This window comes from Artemia sp. Qi Xiang Cuo, chromosome 12, assembly GCF_049724085.1.
Source record: "Artemia sp. Qi Xiang Cuo chromosome 12, ASM4972408v1, whole genome shotgun sequence".
In the NCBI taxonomy this organism is placed as follows: Eukaryota; Metazoa; Arthropoda; class Branchiopoda; order Anostraca; family Artemiidae; genus Artemia; species Artemia sp. Qi Xiang Cuo.
This window is the reverse complement of record NC_142805.1, coordinates 58,225,018-58,247,167: the sequence shown is the minus strand read 5'-3', so window position 1 is coordinate 58,247,167 and position 22,150 is coordinate 58,225,018. Positions and strand designations below refer to the sequence as shown.

The 22,150-nt window shown below is 36.1% G+C and overlaps 1 protein-coding gene across 2 annotated transcripts in view; it reads left to right on the top strand.

The window, feature by feature from the left end:
- The first annotated feature begins 202 nt into the window (after positions 1-202).
- Wnt6 (Wnt oncogene analog 6) overlaps positions 203-22,150 on the top strand; it is a 109,233-nt gene continuing 87,285 nt past the window's right edge. Inside the window, exons 1-2 of one of the 2 annotated variants that reach the window (XM_089098381.1) lie at positions 203-295; positions 21,725-21,867. In XM_089098381.1, coding sequence (XP_088954507.1) covers positions 21,809-21,867 — 59 coding nt within the window. In that variant the 5' untranslated portion in view covers positions 203-295; positions 21,725-21,808. Of the gene's footprint in view, positions 296-21,724; positions 21,868-22,150 lie in introns of those variants that run through there. The other variant, XM_089098382.1, reaches the window with a different exon arrangement.

Sequence of the window (22,150 nt, the reverse complement as noted above, 5' to 3'; positions counted from 1 at the left end):
GAAGGAAACAATTTGACTTTTAAATTTAATTAGTGCTTAGTTTCCTAATTTGACCACCAAGAGCAGTTATTGACTTTTTCTTGTTTTCTGCAACCCTATACCCGACACACTGGATGCTGGAAAGGGTTTGGCTACCATCTGCGCTAAGAAGTCGGCATCTTTGAGCTTAGCCCCAAAGCGTTTCATATCAAGACACCGTTTTCTTATGTTAGCACTAATTACGCTCGTATACTGGGAAAGCTAAGAGATTCGACAGTGACTAAAGGATCTCTGTGGAGTGTCTTAGGAACACTGAGTAAGTCGTCCGTTTTTTTGTCTCTCGGGTAGTGTTGATGATTACGATGAAAGGCTGAGAATTTAATACCACAAGCTGGTGAAGGCTGTCTTTTTTATTATCAATATAGCTTCAAGGCAAGAAGCAGGCCTACTTTTGATAGGCGAAGACAGGTGTGACCAATGGGGGGTTTAAGACGCAAACTTTGATTCATTAGCGTAATTATTAAATAGTAATGGGGGGGGGGTGTTAATAATACCATTAAATGAATAAATTGTATGGAAACAACAATAATAAAATACACCATCCGGATCAAGGGAAGGGGGTGGAGCAAAGCCGTATCCAGAGGGGTTAGGGGGTTTGAATTTATAACCCCCAACAAAAATCCTTTTGCAAAATTGCATTCCGTATAGCTCTATATAATGGATTTTTATCAGGGTCTTAAGTTTAATCCATTATAGAAGACGTGTCTTAGGCTACGAAAAAAAAATCCTTCGCTTTTGTTTAAGCAGGCTTTTCTAAACTTTTGATTTGACAGTTCCATTTTTATGAACAGGATTTTTGGCCATATATACTAATTTTTATTGTATCCTAATTAATATCTTAACCAAAACTAAATGACAAAAGTAATAATTTCAAATGTCATTGTAAAAAGCCGTGAAAATTTGATTAAATTATAAGTTCTAATAAGAATACACTAAAACTAGCCATACTGAGAAGAACGAAATAAATCTTTTGTTACCATGGTTGACCCTGCAGTAGAACAATGGATTGACGCTCTGCTTGGTAATACAGGGCCCAGGGAGTGATCCTTGCTACGCTAAGCTTGGGTGACAGGCTTGTTACTTGTCCCTGCAAAGAAGAAACGTTTTATTATCGTTTAAAAGGGTAATCCCACTGCATGACAGGGTCGTATCCAAAATTTTCAGGGGGAAGGGGGTTTTACAAAAGGATTTTTTTTTTGGGGGGGGGGGGGTTACACAAAACTTTAAAAACGCATCAAAAAATTCTTTGTATTTATTTTTGTTACGTTTTTACGAGTTGGACAAACATTTCAGGGGGGGGTGAAGCCCCTTTGCCCCCCACTAGATATAACCTCACTGCAGGATAACCAATCCTTGCTCTTGTTAAAAGCGCAACCTTGGAAATTCAAAGCTCTAAATAACGTTTGGACAGTACGGGAGTTGATTAATACAATCCTGATGAAAGTATTCAATAAAAGTTCAAATACTTATTTAATTGCACTTCTCCCTAATTTTTTTTTTCACAATATTGAATTTTATTTTACTGCAACTTTAATTCTTTCGAGATTATTATAGAATTATTTCAAGATAGACGCTGTTGTGGAAATTCCAAACATACAGCTAATAATGGGTTTCTATGTATTTCTTCAGGCTGAGAGGCCTTCGACCAAGGTCGTTTTCAGGGGGAGGGTTAGGGGGTTCGAGCCCAGTACCGAAATGTTTGTCCTACTCGTAAAAACGTAAAAAAAATTAATATAAATAAATTTTTGATGTGTTTATGAAGTTTTTTACCCCCCCCCCCTCCCGAAAAATTTATTTTGTAAAGCACCCCCGAAAAAAAATCCTGGACATGGCCCTGCTTTCGACTATCCTTAGTTTAGGCCTATAGATGACTGGTACACCACGTTGCCCTTAATAGTGTCTTCTTTGGTAGAAAAAGGTAGATTCTGGCGTTCTTAGACTTCTCTGTCAATATTTTAAACAGATTTTGAGTACACGATGGTTTACTGGTATTTCTTCGTGAGGAGTTGGTTTCAGACATTAACATGTTTATTTCACGCTTCTGCTTCTGATGAAACCTGACAGTTTACGACAGCTAAAGTTTACATTCAACCAATTATCACATCGATTTGAAAGCTTGCAAGATATAAGTGAAAATTATAAATGTTTGGAACGATTTCACGTCTGATTAAGTAAAAAAAAAACATTTTTTTTCAAAAAGTGACAAAGTGTCAAAAAACGACAAAAAGTGAAGCATCTTCAGAAGCCTTACTTTAAATGACTATAAATTATCCATTTTATAATGGTTAAAAAAATGTCCTCTTGAAAAAAAAGCTTGACTAGAAAACAGTTCACTCCCAACTGTCTGGCCTCAGTTCCTCTTAAATAAAAGGGGGGCTACTAGGCTACACCCTAAATCCCTGTTGTTTACGTTCAAGTCTAATTTTTGTTATCAAGAATAATAACCATTCCTGATGCCTTGAGGATGATAATCATTCCTGATTTTGAAATGAATTTTTTTTACAGACACTCTTTGGAAAAACCTAATTCTAAGGGGATGTCCCCCTCCCTAATGTTCCAATTTTGAGCAGGTAGGCAGATGAGTTTAAAGAAAGGGCGGCCAGTCATCCTGCATTGCCTTTGTTGCAGGCTTAGTCCAAAATAATACTCAGAATGAAGCAAAATTTTGGCTTAAGGTTTTCCACTCACCCACCAGTGATCTCGTCGTCACCTGCAATGAGGCTTCAAGCCTAAACAGAAAGATTCCCTCCACTAATAATAGCTGTGCAATTATATAATACTTTGAATAGATTAATGTAGCAAGTAGAACTATCTCAGCCCAATAAAGCTTAAAAATAAACGCCTGTAATAGCCGTTTAATTTGTATGCATTGCATTTATAATGTTTCGCAGTGCAGCATAAAGTGTCCTGAACTAGGAGGCTCTATAACCTCTCAATAGTTCCAAATGCATTACCAGTCTCAAATTTTCACTCGATAGTGAATCTGGCGATAGTGAATCTCGATAGTGAATATTTACGCCATATTTGGGCCAATTTTGCACCATACAATTAAAGAGTTCATGATTCTACTAGGGTGCTATCTTATTTTGTTGTTTAAAAAGGGCAGTAGCCCATTCGATTTCCGTTCGAATATGTTCTTCTCCAACCTTTTCGCGATTAGTGATTTGAATGATCACATGCGAGGAAAATACGAAAAAATAAAAGCAAACAAACATATTTAAAGAAGCAGATCCTTGACCCTTTTTCTCAGGTAAGATCTTTGGCGTTTTGCAAAAAGGGCCTAAGTCCACTTTTTTGAAAAATGAGTTAAGTATATGGGTCGAAAGAACACAAAGAGATCTATCGATTGGTTTATTCAAAATGGGCTTATCTTTAATCCTGACCGAGTTATAACTTGTTCCAAAAGGGCATAAAAAAGAGCGCAAGTCCCAAATCTTCTAAATGACGAACAATTCACTAATTTGAACATTTCCAGTGAATTTCAATCGAAAAGTTAACTAGGAATTAGTCTTTAAAGTTTCCAGTTTCCTCAATTCTGATTTGTATGAAAGATTTTTTCGTTGTGCCGTTTTATTTTCATTTTGCTCTCCTCTAAAATTAGGAAAAGTAGACTTAGGCCCTTTTTGCAAAACAACACAGAGATATGCTACTTCATATTTATAGGGACTTTGAAACTTTTGATATAGGAGTATCAAATACGCAAAATTTGAGTGTGTAGCTTTTATTAAGATTGCCCCCTTGTGGGGGTGTCCTGTTTCAGAAAGAACACACGTTTTCTTATACTAGCGAGTTCTGAAGGGTAGTTTTACCCTTAAGGAATTTTACATGCTTGAAATCACTATAAATAGCAGTCTCCTTTGCTTAGTTTATTGTTATCAAAATTTATTTTGTTACATTTTCGGTTTCTATTGGTTTCAAGTTGTTGCTATAAACTGTTTGATTAAAGGCCCATTTGCAGCGAGATTCTTCTAATACCAAGATCTAGCTAGCGTTTATTTAAGCCTATCAGATTTTTCATAGAAATTTCTGATTGGTTGAAAAAAAATCTATGGAAATCGTGATAAGCTTAAATTAGCGCTAGCTAAGTATCGACATTAGTAAAATTTCATTGCAAATGGGCCATAAGCAGTTCAAGTGAAAAAATTATTCTTGAAATCAGCCTTAGGCTACATAAAACGAGCATATCAGGGAAATCGCCCAAATAGCACCCGATCAAAAATAAAAATGTCTTGCCTGCATCTAAGATTGCTGTTGGTACAATAACTTTTTATGAACAGCTAAAATGTTATCGATATTATCATAAGTTGGTTTCTACTTTTTCGACTACAGTCAACATTTTTGAGAGGTAAGTAGATTGTTTCAAAATTTCACTTACTAAATAATCCAGTTAGATTGAAATGAAAGCTGTACTAAATGACGGTAACTCATGAATATGAAAAAAGCGGGCCAAATTTTGAGCCTTGCTTATGAGTCTCAATCGGATATTAAATAAAACAAAACAAGTTTTTCAAACATTTCTTTGTAATTAACATCAAGTAAAGAGTAACCTATCTCGACGGTGGGTAAACCTTTAAAAAACGAAATGTCGGTTCCGATTGACACATACAAAGAACCGAGTCTTGATTTTGATCTAAAATGCATACGTTCCGCCGATTTGCACCTTACCTATCAAACGCTGAGTACCTGGGAAAATTTGGCAGATTACCGAAAAAAGGGGGAACGACCTTTTAAAGACGAGAAAATATTGATGACAATCACACCATCATATTCAACGTGTCAGGGAACCCTACTATAGAGTTTGCAAGCTCCTATCTTCAAAAATGTGGAATTTTCCATTTTTTGCCAGAAGAAAGATCACGGATGCGTGTGTTTTTTTTTTTTTTCTTTTTTTTTCTTTTTCCCAGGGGTAATCGTATTGACTCAGTGGTCCTAGAATATCATAGGAGGGCTCATTGGAACGGAAATTAAAAGTTCTAGTGTCCTGTTTAAGTGCCCAAAAAAATGGAGAGCAACTAGGCCCCCTCCCACGCTCATTTTTTTCCTCAAAGTCACCCAATTGAAATTTTGAGATAGCCATTTTGTTCAGCATAGTCACAAATCTGATAAATATGTCTTTTAGGATGACTTAATCCCCCACAGTTCCCAGGGGAAGGGCTGCAAGTTATGAACTTTGCCCATTCCTTACATATTGTATTGGTTATTGGGAAGTATACAGACATTTTCCGGAAGGATTTTTTTTCTGGTGGGGAGGGGGCTGGAGGAGGGGGTTACTTGGGAGAATCTTTCCGTGGAGGATGTTTCTTTGGGGTAAGGGACATTTCTATGAAGGGGGCGCCGGATTTCCAAGCATTATTAAAAAAGATCAGAAATTAAATAAAAAAAAAACAAGTTTTTTCAACTAAAAGTAAGAAGCAACATTAGAACTTAAAACGAACAGAAATTATAACGTATATGAGGGGGGTTCTCCCCCAAGTCAATACCTCGCTCTTTACGCTACAGTTTTTTTTAGTGCTTTCAAAAGAGCTATCTATTCTAATTAAACGGACTTTGTTATTCAGGGGTTTGGGAATTAAAAAGTTTTTTAACTTTTAACGTAAAGAGCGTGGTATTGACTAAGGGGAGAATCCCCTCATATACCTAATAATATACACGTAATAAAAAAAAACAATAAAAAAAAACAAGCGATACAGCTCAATAGTAATCGAAACTTTCAAAAACTGAATTTTGATGTCAATAAATGTATAAAAAAAATGGGCTTATAATGCTGATTCTAAATATATAAATTTTATTAAGTTTAGTATTACTCATCAAAGGCTACGAGCCTGAGAAAATTTACCTGATTTTTAAAGAGGGGGGAAACATCCCCTACAAGTGAAAGAATTTAAATGAAAATCACACGGTCAGATTCAGCGTATCAGAAAACCCTATTACATAGGTTTCAAGCTCATATCTGTAAAAATCTGCAACTTTGTATTTTTTGCCAGAAGAAAAATATATGAATATAGAAGTTCGTTACGTAAGTTAGTTTGTTAATTACGTCAGAACCAAATTTACAGACAGCCATTTAGCAAAAGAAAAGTAAAATTTTTATGCAAATTTTGTTTACTTATTCAATGACGGTGAGCCAAAATAAAAGCTGCATTAACTAAAAAACGATCAGAAATTAAATACAAAAAGACAAGTTTTTTAAACTGAAAGTAAGGAACGACATTAAAACTTAAAACGAACAGAAATTATTTCGTATATGAAAGGGGCTGTGCCCTCCTCAACGCCTCGCTCTTTACGCTAAAGTTTGACTCTGTCTCGCAACTTCATTTTTTAAAACAATAAAAAACTTTAGCGTAAAGAGCGAGTCGTTGAGGAGGGGAAAGCCCCATTCATATACGGAATAATTTCTGTTCGTTTTAAATTTTAATGTCGTTCCTTACTTCCAGTTTAAAAAACTTGTTTTTTTTATTTAATTCAAATAAAGGAAGTACTATAACTACTACTAACAACTCGGAGCAGCACCAAGCTGCTTGAGGCTAACGCAGCTACGCACGCTTCTCCTCCATCCCAATCTATTCAAAGTCTCCCTCTTTATGCTCTCCCAGGAAGTTCCCATTTCCCTCAAATCTTTCTTTATAACATCCTCCCACCCCAACCACGGAAGACCTCCTTTCCGTTTAGCCCTTGGCGGCTGGCCAAAAAGGGAAATCTCGGGAAATCTGTCATGATTCATCCGCAGAAGCCATCCCAACCTTTCTCTCATTATAGCCCTAGAAAGAGGGATATAACTACATTTTTCGTACAGCCTACTGTTTGAAACACGGTCAGTCAGCCGGGTACCCTGAACAATCCCTAGGCAATTTCTCTGGAAAAAATCTAGCAAATCTTCACCCGCTTTTCGGAGCGCCCACACCTCAGAACTATATTTGACCACTGTCGGCACTGTAGCTTCCAATATTGTAATCTAGGTTTACAGACTTATCTTCTTATTCTTTATAGGAGCAAAATTAAAACTCAAAACGAACAGAAATAATTTTGTATATAAAGGGGTTGCCTCCCACATCAATACCTTGCTCGTCACGCTAAAGTTTGAAAAAAAAGTTTCCTATTCTAATCAAACGGTCCTTGTGTTTCAAGAGTTCTTAAGAAAATTAGACAGTCAGACTTCAGAGTTTTTTTTTTTTTTTAGAGTTCCGATTACTATTGAGCCACTTCTTACTTACAGTGCGTTACCACGAAGTGTTACGATATACTAAATTGAAACTGTTTGAAAAATTACTAAATATACTAAGTTAGAAATTTAAATATAATAAATTAGAAATTGGAGGAGTGATCCATTAGTTCTTGCTCAAAGGATACCAAATATAATTTTGGGTAATGATTTTAGTAATTAATTTGGAATTTTGGTATTCAATATCAAAATAAAGCCAAATTATTTAGCTGCACCCTGTAATTTTTTCTAACTGTCAATTGCGTCAAATCTAAATTCCTAATTGTGCTTTTTCGGCCATCAATCTGGGGCCAAGCAAAAGGCAAGAAGTCCTCGAACGGGGACTTTGGAAGATGTTGTAGGAATGTTTTAAAGTATAAACTTTATGAGAGTGTGTAAAACGTGAAGCTTTTAACAGACTTGGATGAAGAAGGAAAACACGCAGCTGTGTTGGCCACAATCACTTTGGTTGCCACGATAATCTGCTATTAGTAGTAATTTATGATGGAAGCAATATAATTGGAATTATGCATGAGGAGGGGTGGAGGGCTTAAGGGGGATTTGAAACAAAGTTTCTTTTATTTTTGAAAAAATACGCTGTAAACAATAACAGTAAAAGACAGAACTAAGAAAAAAGCGGCAATATAATTAATCAAGAGTTTGCTAATTTTGTTTTCTTTTAAAAATTGGCAATATTTACCATTATGTACCTACTACTTACGAGATATATGCTCACAACGTGATCCAAGTTAAAAGAGCCTAGGGTTATATCAAGATATCAGGGGAGGGGGATGGGGTTGGGATTCGATTGTCATTACAGCGAATATTATGTTGAGAAAGAATGCTGTATAGGGAGTTGAATAGTATTACTTTTTTGGTACTTGTCTGTTAAATGGAACACACCTAATAATTACGTTGTTAGTACAGGCAAACTAAAGTTTGAGCCCAAACAAATTGCAATAGAAATGAGTTTTACACCATGCTGTTTTTCTGTATGCTCGTTTTTCTGTATATGAAGGACCGTCCTTGATGTAAAATGAAGAGCTGAGTCCAAAAACGAAAGCAAATTTGATGTACAATGTATCAGAAAAAGTCTCATAATCATCAATATGTGATTTTACCCTTTTCATCGTTGTAGCCTCTTTTTCACCACACTATCAGAAGGCAACTATTCTGACATAAAATGATAAGCTGACCCCAAAAATAAATTTAACCTGATGTAGTGTCTACTAGAAAACCCGCTGCATATTCGTCAATATGCACTTTTTTTATTTTCATTTCACATGTTCTTTTAGCACTTATTGTCCACTAATTCGTCGATTTTTGGTAAAAATAAAGTGCAACAGAGATGATTTTTACACCTTGTTGTCGAAAAGAAAAAGCTGAACAACATATCCAAAGTTGGACTCCAAAGTTGGACAACATATTGAAAGGTCGATGCAAGGCTAGTTTTTTTTGCGTATCGTGTCTGTTTTCTCACTTTCTTAAAAAAAAAAAAATTAAGTTCCGGTAATTGTTCGTTTTACTTGAACTGAATCAAATTGATTCCGATGCAAAAAGACGAGATGAGTGCCAAAATGGAGTCAAATTTGCTATACAGTATATAAGAAATTTTATAATCATCAAAATGAGATTTTTACACTTCTCGTCGTCATAACCCCCATTTGTTTTACCAGGCCATCTTTCGATTGCTAAATTGTCGGTTTTGAGAGCTAATAATTAGTTAGCCTGAATTTGATCGTCGCTGGCTCCATCACCTGATGGGTTGGCCTAGAAAAAAGTGATTGGAAGATTGTAATGTTTTATTAAAACATTAAAAGTATTAGAAAAGGGAAATCATCTATGCAGCTAGTTTTGAGCGGCCGACATTTAAAATCTCTTTTATAATAAACTATAATCAACACACTGACTAGTCTTCACAACTGATAAAATTGTCGAATCAACTTCATGAACTTTTGAAGGACAGAATCAAACCCCGACTAGCATTCACAACTTATTCTTTTGGTTCAGATATCTAAGCTTCGATAGTCTCCTCATCTTTATAGCCTTCGATTTTTGGAGAGTTGGAATATACTGTCTTTTTGCACGTTTTACACGCTGCAATACAAGCTAAGCCGTTTTTAAAGCAGCAACATCTCGTTGAGCTACATTCCAGTTGACAGGAGCACTTCACGATGTTCAGAAGCAGACGATGGGTTGGTGGGACGTCAGTAGTCAATGGATACAAGAAGTCATCTTTATTTTTCCAACCCCATCCTCAGCTTTAAGTTCAGAATCAGGATCTTCACTCCATACCTGAACTTGGTAGAAAACCCTGTAACTGTGGAATTTAGCCGTATCTGAAGTTGGTGGCAACTGTTCTGGGTGGAAGAACGTGCTAGCAGTAGTCACCTTCTTTTTAAAAACTTCCCTGCGGATTTCATTTAGATTTTCCCCTTTTGTTGAGCCATATATCATGAGCAGAGTGTCTTGATGTACGAAACGGAGATGTGCGACGTAGCTTGATGAGCAGAGATGTACGAAAACCGGTATTTGTCTTTAACTTCTTCAGAGCAAGGCGTTTTCCCACACAGTGGATCCGTGGACTAGAGTCACAACCCACTGTGACTGGAACAGAAAGAATCAGATGGCAAGTCTCTTGGCCCAACTTATCTTCCAATTTTTGTATATCCCACATTTGGGGAGCTTTGTTTGACTTTGACTCGGGTGCAAAGAATAGTTTCTTGCTTGATAAGTCACCATGATAACACAATAGAACCAAAAGCTCAGTGTCATCTCCAATGACGGCAGCGTCGTAATAGCGGGAAAGATTTATAGCAGTTTGCACAATTTAGACATCTGCATCACCAGGTGCCTGGACTACGACGAAGCCCTTTGATCGGAGATAAAGAGCCAACGTGCAAATAAACCTGGCCTTGTTTTTCTTGCAGAACAAGAAATCATCATTTTTTACCTTCAGCTGCATATCTGAGGTGAAGAAGATCTCACGGCTGATTATACGATTTCTCTTTGTCTGGGCCATACCCTCTATGGAATCTCCGCCATCTTAGCCGTCGAACACAATAGTGGCAGATGGATACTTTTGGGTCACGTAAGTACCATAATGGTCAAGGATTTTGGATTATCGTTCGTTTTTGGCCCATAGAATTCTGTACAGAAGAGCTCCACCGTTGATGATATATCAAATGTCTTTGGAAAGGGGAGTAGAGCGCTCCCCAAGATTGTAAGCCTGTGCTATAACCTTGGCAAACTCTGGCTTGTTTGGAGACCGGAGCATGCAAGAAATATCAAAAAGTAATGCCGGGTAGGAACACAGTTCGTGTTGAAAGTACTCAGATTCCGTGAGATTGATTCTCTTCAGGCTAACTAATTATTAGATCTCAAAACCGACAATTTAGCCAGCGAAAGATGGTCTGGTAAAAATAAAGAATGGGGGTCACGATGATGAGAAGCGTAAAAATCTCATATTGAGGATTATGAAAGTTTTTTTTTACATACCGTACACCAAATTTGACTCCATTTTCGCACTCATCTCGTCTTTTTACAACGGAATAATAATTCAGTTCAGGAAAAACGAACAATTACCGCAACTTATTTTTTTTGTTAGGAAAGTGAGAAAACTGACACCATACATAAAAAATTTTTTGAGTTGATGCGTTGTTCAGCTTTTTTTTTCTCTACAACATGGTATAAAAATCATATTTATTGCAATTTGTTTGGGGTCAAATTATAGAATGTGCAACCTTGAATATGCTGTTGAGCTTTTTTTCTCTACAACATGGCATAAAAATCATATTTATTGCAATTTGTTTGGGGTCAAATTATAGAATGTGCAACCTTGAATATGCTGTTGAGCTTTTTTTCTCTACAACATGGCATAAAAATCATTTTTATTGCAATTTGTTTCGGGTCGACCCGTAATTTTGGCTAATTTGCCTATACTATGTGTAAGATCTAACAAAAACCGGCTTGCCTCTCTGGGACCGGTTATTATTTGCTTATTTTGAGTGAGAAAACTTCGATGTATGTATATTTTTAATAAATATTTCATATACAGAGGTGGTTAGGGGTTAATTTAGATTAAGCATTTAATACAGTGCGTTCTGCGTGGCCTGCTTTCCACAATTCTTTGTTGTAGTTTCCATAATTTTGTTTCTAACGTATTCTAGTATCATCAAGTTTTGGTATATTTTATTAACCTTACTTCACTTATCTTATTAACCTTACTTCACTTATTGGGTGTGTTCTGTTTAGCATATAAGTACTCTTTTTTTCAGCCAGTTTAAAAAAGAAATCTTGCATCCAGATTACCCTCTTACTTTATTACCAGGTTACTTTACTTTTATACACTAAACTGCATGCTGAATTGTAATCAAAATTATTAATTTACAACCTGTAAATCTTTCACGTTTATCTTACTTCTATCCTCGGTATAGAGTTTTTTCTATAAAATTTAAGAACAAGGCTTTTTTCATCTTCTTTTTTTGACAAAAAGTAAATCAAAAGTGCCCATCAACACGCCGGTCTATTAAGAAATATCTTGAGATATAGTTACTTAGCTTAGCAATACGCCTTCTTTGTTAGTCCTAGGCAGTAGTAATAACGCCCTGTCTGTTAGTCCAAGTTATTATATAGGCCTACTATTGTTATTATATACGATTAAATGCAATATTGTTATACCTATTTGTTACTATATACTAAGTACAAAACTATTTCACACAGTTTGTGGTAACGAACTGTAAGTAAGAAGCGACTTGGACCAATAGTAAGTGAAACTCTAAAAAAAAATAATACATCAAAAGAATTGCCATTTTATGCTGATTTCAAATAAAAAATTAAGTGTAGTGTTATCATTAAGTGTTATACTTAAATAGTGCTACACTTAATAAAATCATTAAGTGTAGTGTTACCCACTGGGGCAGATCCAGGGGGCGGGCCCCCAAGAGTTTTCTGGCACCCTCATTTTTTCCCTTTTTTACACTTTTTCTCAAATAAACTTGTTAATTTGATCCATTATTGACGTCCTTGTCATATCCCCCCCCAATATTTTGCTCTAGATCCGTCTTTCGTTATCCATCAAAAGCAACTAGCTTGAGAAAATTTGTATGATTTTCGAAAAAAGGAGAAACACCCCCAAAAGGGTGTTTCTTATATATCTTAAATATCTTAAATAAAATCACACCATTTGATTAAGCATACTACTGAATCAAGTCAGAATACTACTGTAGAGGTTTCAATCTCTTATCTACCAAAATGTGGATTTTTTGATTTTTTACCAGAAGAGAAGATCACGGATGCGTGTTTATTTATTACTTTTTTTTCATAAAGATCGGGATATACCGACGGTCCCAAAATAACGAGAGAGAGTTCATTCGAAAGGAAATTAAAAAGTTCTAATGGCTTTGTTAAATGACGAAAAAGATCGTGCCATGGGAAAGTGACATTTCTGGCATTTTATGGTGCCGCACTCCAATTTTGCCCCAAAGAGGATCAAGGTGCTAGCCAATCGATGCAAAGGATAAAAAAACTATATATTGAGGTTCCCAGTTGTAGACTACGGTGGCGTACGGCGGCACATTCATTCATGAAAAGTCGCTTAGTTTATACAAGATAAATGGTTCATATAAGCCAAAAATAATTTTTTAGGTAAATCTAATTTTTTGTCAGCGTATAGTTTTTTTTCAGTTGTTGTTTATATTAATTTAGTTGTTGTTGTATCCCCCTTGCATCCCTGGCCATGGAGCCTTTCGAGGGGTAATAACAGTATTGCATTTCAAATCTGTATTTATTGGCGAATAAACTTACTTACCTACTTACTTACTTACATATGGGTTTCTATCTTAAAATTTAATTAAACTAAGTTGATACCCTTGATTTTTCATGAATTATGTTTAGCGATGGGTAATTGCCTATCAACTATTACAAAGGAGGGCTCGTGGGTCATTAATAGGCTGGGAGGGGACAGATGCCTAAACGAGCGTAGGTCAACGCCCATACTTTATATTTTTCCATCAACCTTCAAATAGATAGGCTTAAAGGGGGGGGGGGGGTAGGAATAAATCTTCCCATCTCTCTTCATTTAGGGGGCTATGGGGTGATACCTCTATTCTGTTTGCAGAAAAATGTTTGTGACATTTGTTTTAAAGCTTCTTTCAACTAAACGGATTTGCTTCATTTTTAAAATAAATATATACAGTGTTGGAAGTGTTTATCAGCTATTATGAAGGAGGTGCGACGGGTCATTTTTCTGGATGGGGGGGGAGAAGCCTCAAAGGTTGCATGCTAATGCCTAAGTATCCTAACTGTCATTGAATCTTCAGATAAATATACAATAAATGTTTAGGAAGGGGTAGGAAAGTAGACCCTCTTCATTACCGGGAATATTTTTGGTTTACGCCTGTATTAAAGGTTCTGGGGGAAGGTAATAGTGCCCCTACTACTGTGACTTCTTCTTCTATGTAGCATAAAATACTACATCCACATGCTTACCGGTCCAGAGGTGAGAAAGACGAAGTCAGGTATCATGAGCCTCACCAGGAAATTTCATGGGGGAAGGGGCTGGTGAGTACTAACAGGAGGTTTCTTAAGAGATTTTGAATTGTATTATTTCTATTTTCTTATTCATTACAATGCTTCAATGTATCTAAACACTCGTGTACACTGTATTTAAACGTCAAAGAACCCTATTGTAGAGGTAGCAATGGCTTAAGCCGCGTAGAAGATCAAAAGTCATGCAGAATTTCCAACCACTCAACCAAAATTCGTAGTAGAATATTATTAAGAACTTATTCAAAAAAGAATACTGTTCATCGAAAATTTTGGCTAAATATTCAAGTTTTGTTCAAAATTTAAATTAGGTTCCTCTTTTTTTAATTCTTGAGCAGAAAAAATTAAAAAGTGAGACGCCACCAATCATTTTACAAATATTGATATATAGAACTTAACAGCAAGGAATCGGGGGTTTATGGGGCCTATAGCCCACATCATGTCTAGGTTATGTCTGGGCATGATTTAAAAATGATCAGAAATTAAATAGCAACAAACGTTTTTTTCACCGGGGAGTTAGGATTAACATTAAAGCTTAAAACGAACAGAAACTATTTTGTATATGAGGGGAGCTGTCCCTTCCTCAAATCCTTACTTTTTACGCAAATATTTGACTTTTTACGCAAAAATTTGAATTTTTGTCCCAATTTTTTAAGAATGACTGCTGAAACGCAAGAGCTGTTAAATTGGAATAAGAAGCTTTTTTAGAGCAATAACAAACCTTAAAGTACCGAGCGAAGGGCTATGGAGGAGACAACCAGCCTCACATATGGAATAATTTCTATTAATTTTTAGTATTGATATTGCTCCCTACTTTCAGTTGAAAATAACTTGTTATTTTATTTAATTTCTGTACTCAACTGAATCCAAATTATTCAGCTACACTAGATAATTTTTTACATTTTTGCCTTTTTGAAATCCGGGTAGGAAGTTTCTCCAATAAACTAAAAATTTTAAATATATTATTTTATTTTGGACAAAGCTATAATCAAAAGTGTCCAACAACATGCCTGCCTATTAAGAAATATCTTGAAATATAGCTATTTAACTTAGTAATAACGTCCTGTTTGTTAGTCCAAAACAATCATTATAGCTTTTGAGAAAAGTGTCAAATTTCTGCCAACTCACTATACTCTACTAACTTCTCCCATTAAGCCATTAACCAAAGTAAATTGTGGTTAAATGCTTTACAATCTCCGCTAAACTATTTGAAATGAATAACAGAGAAACCGAAAGGAATGTCAAGAAAAAAAATGTTAGGGCAGGGTTGCCAATTCTTGGGATTTTCCCGAGATCTTGGGAAAAGTATACATATTAAACTTTCGCACAGAAATTATGTTAAAGCCAAAACGATTTATTATGCCAAAGATTGTACTTTTCGGCCTTCAATGTGGGGTCAATTAGGGCAAGGTTGCCAATTCTTAGGATTTTTCTGAGATCTTGGGAAAAGTATACAAATTAAACTTTCCCTCATAAATTATGTTAAAGCCAAAACAGTTTATTATGCCAAAGATTGTACTTTTTGGCCTTCAATCTGGGATAAAAAAAAAAAAAAACCTGTCGTCCCTAAGCGAGGTGGGAAGAAGTCATAAGGAAAGATTTAAAGGACATTGAAACTTCACGGGAGGGGGTAAAGATCGAAGATTTGAATATATTAGGGTGGAGGAGGACTGTGCACAGCTATGGTGGCCCCAGGTGGCTTAGTGCTGCAGATAGCTAGTAGCGGTTGTATCTGTAGCAGTATACCATGTTTACAAATGCATAGAAGATCCTCAAAGAACCCACCCCAAAAGTTTGACGCCTACCTAAAAAAAATTTAATTCTAAGCATTGTATTATATTTCAAAAACAAAGCGGCAAAAAGAGGTCTTAGCTGGAGCACCCATGGGGAACCTAATTTTTTTTTGTAAAAATTCTTTCCTTAACTGAACCGAAAGTACTATTTGTTTACCAAATCTACCAATTTTTTGCTACTGTTGTTACTAAGAAATGCTTTAAAGGAGATTTTAACATCACGGTGAAAGAGTGAAGCTTTTGATGGATTAGGATGGAGGAGGAGCGTGCGTAGCTGTGTTGGCCTCAGACAGCTTGATGCTGCAGAGATGAGATAGTAGTAGTGCTTTTACTACTACTACTACTACTAATAACAACTCACTGCAGCACCAAGCCGCCTAAGGCCAACACAGCTACGCACGCTCCTCCTCCATCCTAATCTGTTCAAAGTCCCTCCTCACACCCTCCCAAGAAGTTCACATTTCCCTTAAATCTTTCCTTACGACATCTTCCCATCCCATTTGAGGACCACCCGCTTTTCGTTAGGCCCAAGACGGATAGCTAACAAGGACAATCTTTGGCAATCTATCATCTTTCATCAGGAGAACGTGTCCTAGCCATCTCATCCTTTCTCCCGTTATAGATTTTTTTTTAAACCGTGCAATTTTTGCAAGTAAATTTTGGGATATTGATAAATTATTGTAATAGTTCTTAATTAGATATAGAATGAAATTTCTCAACCACTGATCATCGAACGAATAAAGCAATTGTAAATAGTCAAATGCAATATAAAACCACTAATTTCGGTTTTTCAAACAGGTTGTGCTAACGAACTGTAAGTAAGAAGCAACGCGGCTCAACAGTGACCGAAACTGTAAAAAAAATGGATTTTTAACACCGATAGGTATATTAAAAGAATTGGTTTATTATGCTTATTTCAAATATGTAAGTTTCATTAATTCTACTGTTATCCATCAAGGGCTACGAGTCTGAGAAAATTTATTTTCGGAAAAGGTGGAAAACACCCACTAAAAGTCAAAAGATCTTAATGAAAATCACGCCTTAGATTCAGCATATATGAGAGCCCTATTGCAAAGGTTTCAAGCTCCATCTGCAAGAATATGGAATTTTGTATTTTTTGCCAGAAGAAAAATCACGGATGCGTTTTTTTTTCATGGTTGATCTTATTGACCCAGTGGTCCTAGAATATTGGGAAAGGGCTGATTTCAACGAAAATTAAAAGCTCTAGTGCCCTTTTAACTGACGAAAAATATTGGAGGGCAACTAGGCCTTCTCCCAAGCCTGTTTTTTTCAAGATCTTCCGACCAAAATTTTGAGATAGCAATTTTGTTTTGCATAGTTAAAAGGCCCAATAACTATACTTTTGGAAACAACATGGCCCCCCGCAGCCCCTGGGGAAAGGCCTTTAAGTTATAAAATTAGTCCATTGTTTACGTAAAGTACTTGTTATTGGGAAGTATGCATATATTTGCTGGACGGGGGAGGGAGAATTTTCTGCCGGGGGGATTTTCAACGAGGATAATTTTTCATGGGGAGGTTAGTTTCCAGGGGATGAACTTTTCAGGTGAAATTTTACACTGAGGGAATTGGCCAGAATTCCTATACGAAAGTATTTTATATGTCTTGCTTTCTCTTTGCCGACTCAATTTCACGCGTGCAGATGTTAAGAGTAATTGTCCGGGGTAAATTTTCACAAGAATTGAACTGTCTAGAAGATATTCCCGTTGTCTAGAGGATATACATATCCAAAAAGGAGGAATTACATTTCCAAAAAGGAGGAATACATTTCCAAAGGAGGAATAACCAGGCTGAAAATAACCAGGCATCAATTTCGAATTATTTCAGGGAACCCCCCAGTAAAGTGTTCAAGCCCCTATCTAAAAAACTTTGAAACTTTTCGGGTGACTTATTGAAGAAATAATTTAAGTGTAATAGAAAAGATTATCTTGATATGCTTAATACGTGCACAGAGAGGTAACGGGGCAGAAGGGGGAGGAAAACTCGAATATTATATTAAAAATATGCACCTGAACACTGTCCCCTCTCTATCTCCTACTCGTTACTCTATAGTTTAACCTGTGGTCTATTGAAAGCTTTCTAGAATGCAATAAATACTGTTATTTGATGTTTGTAAGTTTGTTGTTTTTTTTTACTTAGTTCATCTCAACATATTCAGATAAAAATCAGACTGTTGAAAATATGCTTCAGCTCTGATAGCGTAGTGGAAGAAAAAACATAAATATTTCCATCATGCTTACATGATGGGTACTGGGGAAACAAAGAGAGAAAGCATCTTAAGATGAAGAGACAAACGGGACTGCGGCCAATGGAAGGAAAAAACAAACTAAAACGTCGCGGATTTTTCGCGTGTATAAAACAAGGCGTCTTCAACGCTAAATGTAGACGAAGAACAAAGATAAAATCTAAAATAATCTATAAGCCCTAAAATTAAATAAAATTTAAAACTAAGAAATAAAAAAAACATCAAGCTGCCTATGTAAAGAACGATGTTGGCACAATGTATTATTATTTTTTTGTTTTTGTTTTCTTTTTTTCCATGCCAGGGCGCTCCGTATCGAAGGAGTTGTCGTAAAAACTTCGAAAAGGGCTCATTATATTGGAAATTGGAGTGGCTAGTGCCCTTTTTAATAGTCAAAAGTGATTCGAGGACAAACTAGCCCCCCCCCCCTCACGCCTATCATTCCCCCAAACACGTCCAATCCAAATTTTGAGATAGACATTTTGTTGAGCATAGTTGATTGGCAGATAGAAAATATGTTTTTGAGGAGGTCACTCCCCCACAACCCTCAGGGCAAGGGCTTTAAGTTGTGCCCTGGGGGCATATATGGAAATTGAAATGGCTAGTGCCCATTTTAATAGTCGAAAGTGATTGGAAAGCAACTAACACCCCTTCCAGGCCCACCATTTCCCCAAACACATCCAAAAAAAAATTTTCGATAGCCATGTTCCACGCAGTTCAAAGTTCAGGAAATTATACCTTTGAGCAGGACACTCCCCCCACAGTCTTCAGGGCAAGGGTTCTAAGTTATTCCGTGGGGGCATATAAGGTTTTTATTGAAATCTTTGTCTTAGAAACTTGAAAAATGGCTCATTCGATTGGAAATTCAAAGGACTAGTGCCCTTTTTAATAGTCGAAAGTGATTTGAGGGCAACTAGCCCCCCTCTAACGCTCACCTTTCCCGAAACACATCCAATCAACATTTTTAGATAATCATTTTATTTAACGTAATTGAAAGTTTTGGAAATTATGTCTTTAAGGATGACAACTCCTCCCCCCCCCCCACAACCCTCAGGGCAAGGGTTGTAAGTTATGCCCTGGGGGCATATAAGGTTTTTATTGAAAGCGTTGTCGTAGAAACTTCAAAAGGGCTCATTCAATTGGAAATTGAAAGGGCTAGTGCCTTTTTTAATAGTTGAAAATGAATGGAGAGCGACTAACGACCCTCTCACGCCCACCATTTTCCCAAACACGTCCAATCAAAATTATGAGATATCCATTTTGTTCAACGTAGTTGAAAGTTCTGGAAATTAGGTCTTTTAGGATGATAATCCCCTCAGAGCCCTCAGTGCAAGGGTTGTAAGTTATGCCCTGAGGGCATTTAAGGTTTATATAGAAAGTCGTTGCAGAAATTTCAAAAAGGGCTCATTTGATTGGAAATTGAAATTGCCCTTATCAATAGTCGAAAGTAAGTGGAGAGTAATTAACCCCCCTCTAACGCCCACCATTTACCCAAAAACATTCAATCAAAGGTTAGAGATAGCCATTTGTTCAACGTAGTTGAAAGTTCTGGAAATTATGTATTTAAAGATGACAATTCCCCCAGAGCCCCCATGACAAAGGTTGTAAGTTATGCCCTGGGGGCATATAAGGTTTTTATAGATAGAGTTGTCGTAAAACTTCAAAAAGGGCTCATTCAATTGGAAATTGAGAGGGCTAGTTCCCTTTTTAATAGTAGAAATTGATTGGAAGGTAACTAACCCCCCTCTCACGCCCACCATTCCTCCGAACACATCCAATCAAAATTTTCTGATAACCATTTTGTTCAATGCAGTAGAAAGTTCTTGAAATTAGGTCTTTGAGAAGGAACCCCCCCCCCCCGCCCGTCCTCAGGGCAAGGGTTTTAAGTTATGCCCTGGGGGCATATAAGGTTTTTACTGAAAGTGTTGTCGTAAAAACTTTAAAACGGCTCATTTGATTGGAAATTGAAAGGACTAGTACCTTTTTTAATAGTTGAAAGTGACTGGAGAGCGACTAACGCCCCTCTCACGGCCACCATTTCCCCAAACACATCCAATCAAAATTTTGAGATAGCCATTTTGTTTAACGTAGTTGATCGTTCTGGAAATTAGATCTTAGAGGATGGCAACGGCCCTATCAGCCCTTAGAGTAAGGGTTGTAATTTATGCCTTGGGGGCATGTAAGGTGTTTATAGAAAGCGTTGTCGTTTCAAAAAGGGCTTATTCGATTGTAAATCGAAATGCCTAGTGCACTTTTTAATAGTAGAAAGGGATTGGAAGGCTTGACATTTTTATTGTAAGGATTGATGTGGGTATAACGTATTATTTTTGTTGTCGTTGTTATTTAGACCAGGGCACTTCGTATCGAAGGAGTTGTCGTGGGAACATCGAAAAGAGCTCATTCGATAGAAATTAGAAAGGGCTGGTGCCCTTTTTAATATTCGAAAGTGATTGGATGGCAATTAATCCCCCTCCCACGCCCACCCTCCCATTTGCCCATTATGTTTAAAAACTAAATGTTGCCTTAAGATTAAATCAAAATGCACCCTGTTAATGCTAATTCCCTATAAGGCATCTCAGCAATATCCCAAGAACGGCTGATTGTATTATGTTCAGACTTTCGGGGCTACATCTGCTCTTAAAATTTAACCAAATATAAATAGCATAAGTGTATCTAATCTATCAAAGAAAGTAAACAGATTTTTTTGTGATTGGTATTAAGTTTTCCATTTCAGGTCAACTAGAGGAGGTATGAAACTAAATTAAACACTACTATTTTGTATCCAGATTTTTAAAAGGGTGGATGTTGTTAAAAATTGCTGAAAGTTTTTCTCCAGCATACAAATAGCAGGCCTAACTATTAAGTTTTTAAAAAAACGAAAAGATTTAAAGCATTATTTTCTTTTTCCCTGAAAGACTATGTCAATATAAAATGAACAGAAATTAATTTAAAAAAACTTTTGCCACAAAATAAGTTTTTCAAAGAAAAGTAAAGAACTCCATTAAACAAAAAATGAGCAAAAATAAAATCAAATAATCTACCAAGCGTAAAACTACCACAAATCAGCATCGATAATAAATGAAACCCAAAAACGAACAGAAATTACAATAAATAACCGAGTCAAACTCAAAACAAGCAGAAATTAACATAAGTTGGGCTCAAAACCCCTTTGCCCTCCCAAGGCCAGAACATAATTAGCACTTTACTGAAAAATACAAATGAATGTGCATGGTCAGTTTAATATATATACTTTTTTTTAAAAAAAAAAGCATATACTTTTTTTTTAAAACATATAATTTTTTAACTGAAAACAAGAGACTATTACACTGAACCTGAAGACTTTCCCCTCTCTATCTCCTACTCTTTACTATATAGTTTAACCTGTGGTCTACTGAAAGGTTTCTAGAATGCAATAAATACTGTTAGTTGATGTTTGTAAGTTTGTTGTTTTTTTACTTAGTTCATCTCAACACATCCAGATAAAAAGCAAAATGTTGAAAATATGATATAGCTCTGATAGCGTAGTGGAAGAAAAAACATAAATATTTCCATCATGCTTACATGATGGGTATTGGGGAAACAAAGAGAGAGAAAAAATCTTAAGATGAAGAACAACGAGACTATGGCCAATGGAAGGAAAAAACAAACTAAAACGTCGTTATCGTAGTTCTCGTATTTTTTTTTCAGTCCAAATATAAAGGGCTTAAATCTTCGGCATCGATGTGGCCTACGGCTCTTTTACAAAAATGCTCAATCTCAGTGTTCTAAATTGACTCTGCACAAGTCATTCCGTTTATATCTTGAACAATTTAGCTGCAAATAAAGTAAAAACACAAATAAACATTCACTTAATTTCAGATAGACACTTATTTTTGTCTACCTTTACAGAATACTGGATCATTGTAGGAATGGTGATCATAATGGTGATCATCAGTGACCAATAAGAAGCAGAAATTCAGTCATGTTGTCATTATGCACAAAATCTGGATTTACATCATGATAGCTGCCATGATTGACTGTTATGAAGTATGGTAAGAATTTATTACGACTTTCAAATGCATTAGTCAAGCCTCAGGTCGAAAATATTTTCCCCAAAAGACACTACCTCCTACCCTCAGAATCCAACAAGTCTGTATTGTTTCTCAGTCGGCTCCTATCTTATCCCCCCTTCCATCTACTGCCATACCTCAAGAAATAAAAACTAAAACATTTTCCTCCTATATAATCAAAAATAAATTAACATCCAAATGAATAATTATCCCATTTTGGTGTCTTTCTAGATTCTTTTTTTATCTATTTTATTTCTATTTTTTA